Source organism: Mizuhopecten yessoensis, unplaced genomic scaffold (genome assembly GCF_002113885.1).
Source record: "Mizuhopecten yessoensis strain PY_sf001 unplaced genomic scaffold, ASM211388v2 scaffold716269, whole genome shotgun sequence".
In the NCBI taxonomy this organism is placed as follows: Eukaryota; Metazoa; Mollusca; class Bivalvia; order Pectinida; family Pectinidae; genus Mizuhopecten; species Mizuhopecten yessoensis.
Genome location: NW_018480032.1, coordinates 386,652 through 394,351, shown reverse-complemented (window position 1 = coordinate 394,351; position 7,700 = coordinate 386,652). Strand labels below are relative to the sequence as shown.

The following is a 7,700-nucleotide window of genomic DNA, read 5'->3' as shown; positions in this document are numbered from 1 at the left end:
TACGCGAACAAAAATTATAATCGAAGCGTGTGTATTACGCTGATCAGTTCCGTATCGTGTCACATGATCCTGAATATCATCCGGCAGGAAGTGAAGATGGCAAGCCAGTCCACGGGTATCCAACAGCTGTTAAAAGCCGAGAAAACGGCAGCAGATAAAGTAGCTGAGGCTAGAAAACGTAAGAAACTCAACACGACAGTCGCTGATTCTATGTGTGTGTTAATTTGGTTTAATTTGAGAAAGTTTCACGTTTGTAAGTTGGAGGTCGTCTCATGACATACCTCTGTTGACAACCTGTGAATCCTCTTATCTATGGGTACGCTGCAGTTCCGAATACAGGTATTTGTGCAATGGAAGGGAAGAGCGCTCATGCTCATTGGTAATCTTAAGGTTTAAGGTCTCAAGTGATCTGGCTAGTACTTGATACAAAATTCGTATTTGTCAGTAAAAAGAGAAAAGGGTAATAATTTGGTTACTTCTCTGGAACTTTTGTTGAGTTCAAGATGAATATACAGTACAGAGAAATGTTACCAGGATGGCCGGAAGGTCTGACCCCGACCCTGGATAATTAGTCTCTTGGTCATAACTTTTAAATGATCAAAATTCCCACCCAATTCAGTGTTTTTTATGATGAATCTGGGGACTCGTAAAGATATTAATTAATAAAAATATTAATTTCTGCTGTATATTCTCAAAAATTAATTTATTTCCCAAAAATCATTTTTTTGTGTGTAATATTCCGAAAGTCCAAAGGCACAGGTACCTGTCAAAAAAGAGTTGGAAAAATCACGACATATAAGTTGTAAGCATATGTAAGGTTGCTGGGCATGCCAAAAGATGAACGCAATCATGGTATCAGAATTGACCGAGATCTGGCCACACCCCTAGAGACTTAGTCCATAGGTGAGAACTTGGAAACATTTGAGGTTTCCATCTTATAATATAACATGTATATAGGGTGCATGAAAAAATCATACACGGTAAGTAATACAGAATATGCTACTAGGATTGGCCTCAGGGTTTGCCCCTGCCCAAAGGGACTTAAATAAGGGAGTCCCTAAGTTATATCTGTATATAAAATTTGGCGGGCAAAGGCCGGGCGATCAATTAAAATTAACAAAAGAAACAGCTGGAGAGAATATGTATCCAAGATATCATCAAAGATGTCTTCCAAAAAAGTATGGGATATGATTTGGAAAATAAGTGTGAACATAGGTCTGAAATTGCTGATGCATTTGCAAAATACATAGCTAAAATCTCATCCCCTTTAAACCACTCCCAAAAATTTGAGTCTTTAAAGAAAAAAAAAGAGAAAAGAAATGGCTAAATTTTAAATCATCAAACAGAGAAAGTTATTATGAACCATTTACCCTACCAGAACTTGTTGATTCGTATAGAAAATCATAGGACTGCTTCAGGTCCTGATGATATTCCAAATCAATTTCTCAAGCACTTAGCGGACTTGTCACTAACATGCCTTCTATACATATTCAACCAAGTTTACGCTTCAGGAAAGATTCCTGATTCGTGGAAGAACTCCACAATTATACCTATCCCAAAACCGGGAAAGGATGCTACTGACCAGAACCCGTGGTTTTAGAAACAGAAGAGGGACAAATGGCCATCTCATCAGACTCGAGACATTCATTTGAGAGGCTTTCGCCAAGAAGGAACACCTTTTTGCCATGTTCTTTGATCTTGAGAAGGCCTATGATACTACATGGCAGTATGGCATCATGAAAGATCTTCACGACCTTGGCGTATGTGGAAACCTTCCCAATTTTATATCTAATTATCTATTAGATAGACACTTCAAAGTCTGTGTTGGTTCAACTTTTTCTGAAACATCTAAACAGGAAATGGGAGTCCCACAGGGTGGAATCCTATCAGTCACCCTGTTTGGTCTTAAAATCAATGATATGGTCAAATGTCTTGGTCAATCAACAGAAGGGTCGTTATCTGTGGAGGATTTCTTGATCTGTTACAGATGTAAGAACATGCACACAATAGAAAGACAACTTCAAGAGTTTAAACAAACTACAAAATTGGGCAGACGTAAACGGTTTCAAATTCTCTAAATCTAAAACTGTGTGATTGCATTTCTGTCAAAACGGAAAGCACACAATGACCCAAATCTAACACTGGATGGCACTAGAAATCGTGTTGTTGAACAGACTAGATTTCTCAGCTTCATTTTTGATTCGAAACTCTCTTTCATACCACATATAAAGTATCTGAAGGATAAGTGTTCCAAGGCATTAAACATTATACAAGTCCTTTCTCATACTGATTGGGAAGCGGACCGTGAAATGCTTTTGTGCCTATACAGATCACTTATTCGAACAAAACTGGATTATGGTTCTATGGTATAGGGGTCCGCGTGCAGTTCATACCTGCAGATGCTAGACCCAATCCATAACCAAGGGCTACATCTAGCCCTTGAAGCTTTTCGAACAACACCTGTAAAAAGCCTGTACGTGGAAGCAAATGAACCATCCCTTTATGACAGAAGAAAAAAACTTGCATTACAGTTTGCAGATCAATTATAATCAAACCCTAAAAATCCTGCTTTCGACCAAGAATTGAACCCAAAATACCAAAACATATTTAGGCAAAACCAAAAACTTCTGCTAACATTTGGTATCCAAATTTCCTGCAAGAACTTGACATAAAGTTGACTGACATAGCTGAATTTAACATATCTGATGTTCCTCCGTGGACAATTCAAACACCTGATTTTAACTTAACATTACATGAACGAGGGAAATCAAGTGTTATGCCCGAAGAACACAAATCTTCCTTTCGGGAATGCATTTTGATTTACCCGTCTCATACACAACTTTACACCGATGGTTCCAAAGAAGGTAAGAAAGTGGCAGCAGCCTGCTGTACTGCTAATTCTTGCACTTCATTTCGACTACCAGATGGCGCCTCCAAGGCTCCATTTTTTCTGCCGAAGCATGTGCCATTGGTTTGGCCCTCGATCATATCGATGAACACCGTATTAAAAAGGCAATTATTTTACAAAACCTTGCTCTTCGAATATCTTGTATCTTAAAAAAGTCTAAAATAACTTTACTTCTAAATGGTACTGACCAACTTCAACAATTTGAAGATAAAATGTCAGATGAGGAGTGAAACATGGAAAGAGATTGTTTTTAAAAGATACAAAATGGACTAGTTTGTGTTTGAAAAGTGATGGTAGAGGGCGGATTTGAATAATTCCGTTGTGGGGCTCGAAATAATGTCAGGTGGGAGTTTATTCCACTCAGGTATAGTTTGAGGGAAGAATGATGCCTTTCTGGTCTGGGTTTTTGAGTGGGGAATTTGATACGAAAACTGGTGGTTTGTTCCGGATTTTCTAACTGTAGGTATTAATCCGTCTGATTTTACGATAGCGACTTTCTGGTTTACAATGTTATGAAGCATGGTCAGACCAGCATCTCTACGTCTATCTGAGGGCGCAGCTTTAGGTGGTCCAACATTTCTGACACACTGGAGGTACGATGGTTGTACCTGTGCTTATTGAGCACATAGCGCGCTGCCCTTCGCTGGACCATTTCCAACTTGTCAATATTTGTTATACTCAAGTGATGGTCAAACTAATGATTTGTATGCCTGTACTTTGGCTGATGTTGAGCCAATTTTAAGATTTCGTCTTAAAAAGCCTAGCGTAGAATTTGCTTTTGGTCATATACCCCTGTAGTATTTATATTTGAATCCCATTTAAGGTCAGATGATAGTGTTACACCCAGATACTTGGCCTGACTAAGATGTTCCAGTATGTGTCCATGTAAACTATGGATTCTGAGCCATGTCGGAATTAAAGGCAACAAATTTGTTGACAGGGAAACAAAAAATGCATTAATCTCCAACAAACAAATATCAAACTACCATATACAGATTTTAAACCTATTATTCGTACAGCCATTCAAAATGAATGGCAGCAACACTGGTCTTTCGAGACCAGCAACAAACTTTTTAAAGTACATGTACAACCGAAACTTAAAACATCTATTCCCAGTCGTAAAGATCGTAGAGAATATTTTTAACACCCTTTTTATTTTAATTATCTACACATACAATGTGAATGCTTTTAAAATGAACCTTTTAATCTGATTTTATCTTCGCTACTCACATGTTTGTTTAAAAAAAAGAAAAAAAAGAAATCACCATGGCCATTTATATGATCACAGCCGTCGATGGGCCGTTAAACACAAACAAACAAATTATACCAAGGATATTGATTGCAATTATTTGAGAATATTTTGGCATGATTGCATAAATATCGAGATGAGCTATACAAGCCTTCTGCACTTCTTGATAATTATTTTAAAATTAAATGAAAAATTATGATAATACAGAATGCCTTTCTTATATTATTTGTTTGTTTGTTTGTTTGATTTTGTTTAACGTCCTATTAACAGCTAAGGTCATTTAAGGACGGCCTCCCCTGTGTGCAAGATGCATGCGTGTAGTGTATGTGTGTGTATTTTGGGAGGCTGCGATATGTTCGTGTTTGTCTCCTTGGGATAGCGCGGAACTGATGCCGTCTTTATAGTGCTACCTCACTGAAACATACTGCCGAAGACACCCAGCAGGATTATATGATTATAATTACGAAGCTTCTGAGAGACATTAATGTACTAGATTGAAATCAAGATTTTCTGTTTTATGATTTCATTTAACAATAGCTTATTATGATCTGTTGAAGTTATCACAACCTAAGACCCTCGTTGGTCATCAGTCATGTCCAGGGATGACAGGATAGTACTTGCTCAATTCATTTAAAACGAAGGGGGGGGGGGGGGGGGGATCTTACACTGCTGGCAATCCACAGGTTATAATCATCCAGTTTTTTCATGATATGTGAATCTGTGATTTGCTGTCTTTGTGAATTGAAGTGAAATAATTATACATCTTGCAATATATCCATCTCGCAAATTAAATAAGGGATTTCCAATACCATAATATGATCATTCAGGTTAAAAAAAAGGATTGCAATTTCGCATTTTTAATTGAATTTCACTTTTTCTGAACAGGTAAAAACAGGAGACTAAAGCAAGCAAAGGAAGAGGCCCAAGCTGAAATTGATAACTACAAAGCTCAAAGGGAAAAACAATATAAACGTTATGAACAGTCTGTAAGTTGTGTTTGTACGTTATGATTATCTGTTTAAATGGGTTCACATGACCCATTTTGTTTTGCTTTTTGTTTTGTTTTTAAATTTGGTTCAATTGAAGGCATATATATTTCATGAGCCCAAACTAAGTCTTAAATGCTTATTGTTCTAGAATTCATTTTCCGATTTTTCTTTACTGGTGGTATTCATAGGAAAATCAGAAATTCATTCATTCTGGTACATTGGTAAATTGTTAGATTTACACATAAGAAGAATGTTCTGATTTAATTGGAAGAAAATTTACCAAAGTTTCATGTCAGGTTCTTAATAATACTAACATGTATGTCTTCTATTGCTGATAGGTGCTTGGCTCGCGAGGGGACATGGAGACTAAAATAGACATCAATACCAAACAGAAAATTGAGGAGATCAGTGCGGGAGTGAAGAAGAACAAGGAGCAAGCTATAAAGGAGCTGCTTGATTTAGTGTTGGAGATCAAGCCCCTGGTACACAAGAATCTAGTGCCAAAAGTGTAACATTGTACCTTACATGTCATCATACCATCATGAGACTTAGAGCTAGTCAAAGGTGTACAGTGTATATGTGATGGGACTTAAAAACAGATCAACTGGACTTGATATCTAACTGGAATACAAAAATGCAGTGCATTAAAGATAAGACCTTGTGCTGTGTGCCAATAAAAGAAAGGTAGAAAATATTCTGACCAGGTTAACCCTTTCAACCCTATGTAACATTAGTGAACTCTACCATGCATTGATTTGAATGAGTCCATTATGGTCTACAGTGGTTAAAGGGTATTTAGAAGTGAACATGTTTACTGCATTCAGTAGAAAGTGGAATTTTCATTTTGTGTGTTGGGCTAGAAGGTATGATTAAAACTAACAGTAGAGTTGGTTGTATATTTGATATGGAAACTATGTGTTTATACTAGAGCTTAACTTGTGTATTATTGGATGTTTGAGCAAATACATCAACATTAGTTCTTACTGTAGGTACAAGCATGTTGTTAATCGAATAGACAATAAGACATTATATGTATCTAAAGTTATATCCAGGATTTATTTCATATATATCAGGATTAAAAACACAATAAAATATACAAGTTGGTACCTTAATACAATGAAGAGTGATTCTAATATTTGGTGAAAGTATATATATATACGCAATTTTGAATCTTCCTAGATTTTTCAGCAATAGCATTGTACTAGAAATGACCATAGAACAAATGATAATCAGAAAATATTGATTTGAAAGGTTTAAGTAAATTTATAATTCCATTTAATCACTGTAGTAAAAGTAGAATAGAAACAAGTTGTAAGTTCTGATTGAAAACTATGACAGACATACCATTCCTTGCATTTCTCTTGTCGATTTGTGTATTTGATACTGATGCATTCCGAATCCTGATGTTTTGTATTGTAAGGGGAGGTAACTTCAAACTGATTGTAGATGGGTGAAATATTACAGGACTAGGGGTGTTATGGGCATTATCGGTCCTAAAGAGAAGTTATGATATACAGGATAATCACAAAAATCGTGATCCTTATATGGGCATGTTCTACAAAACATAAGATATGTATGAGTGCTATGATCATTGATAAAACATTTATAATTTTCAATACTGTTGAGCTTGAGTTTGATTTCAGTCAGTTTCATTTTTAAGGGATGTAGACTCTACACCATGTTGGATTAACATTGGAATGAATGTTTAAGAGAGGGAATCATAAGTGAGATTGGTATCTATGATGTATTGTTGTAAAATTTGTTTATTTGATATTATTTATTAACCATTAAAGTCAACACCATATATCAGCTATATTTGTCAGACTTTTCATTTAGATGTCATCCTGCATAACAGTCCCAAATAATGTTTTCCAGACAAAAATACTGGCGTGGAAAAAGATCTTTAATTCCATGGTATTAAAAATTAATCTGGATTTCTCAAATAAATTGGAAATTCTAAAAAGATTAATATTAATAGACCAAGAATTACATCTCTGTTTGAAATAAACATTGAAAATGTAATCTCAAACAATATTTTGATTTTATGACCAAAATGGAACATTTATGAGAAAATATTCTTTTACAAAATAGAAAGGCGTTACCATTTTATGTAGATTTCATGTCGGTTGTTCTTTAAAACTGGGAACAAAAATAAGTGGAAGTTTTTGTTATGTTCAAAATGCTGAAGTTACCCAAAAATCTTCAAACCTGATTACAGGAATGCTGTGGATGATAATGGCCTGAACCTATTTACAAGGTCCCAAAGAACAAATATGTTGAAAACTTCAAACAAATTATCTATAGAACCATAAGGACTAAAACCATGAAACAGTGATGTTCAGTAGATCAGTTGTGTAAATATTTTTCCAGATGTCTGCCTTAAGTGATGGCCATGGCTAAATGCCATTTTTAGCCCACAATCATCTGATGGTGGGCTATTCAAATCACCCTGCGTCCGTGGTCCGTCCGTAAACAATTCTTGTTATCGGTATTTCTCAAGAAGTACCAAAGGGATCTTTCTCAAATTTTATATGTAGGTTCCCCTTGGTCCTTA

At 35.9% G+C, this 7,700-nt stretch overlaps 1 protein-coding gene across 1 annotated transcript; it reads left to right on the top strand.

The window, feature by feature from the left end:
* Window positions 1–29: 29 nt before the first annotated feature.
* LOC110442459 (V-type proton ATPase subunit G 1-like) lies at window positions 30–6,957 on the top strand. The gene is made up of 3 exons (XM_021486079.1): window positions 30–178; window positions 5,043–5,143; window positions 5,485–6,957. The coding sequence occupies exons 1-3, from the start codon at window positions 64–66 to the stop codon at window positions 5,656–5,658; spliced, it is 390 nt and encodes a 129-aa protein (XP_021341754.1). The 5' UTR covers window positions 30–63; the 3' UTR covers window positions 5,659–6,957.
* The last annotated feature ends 743 nt before the right edge of the window (window positions 6,958–7,700 follow it).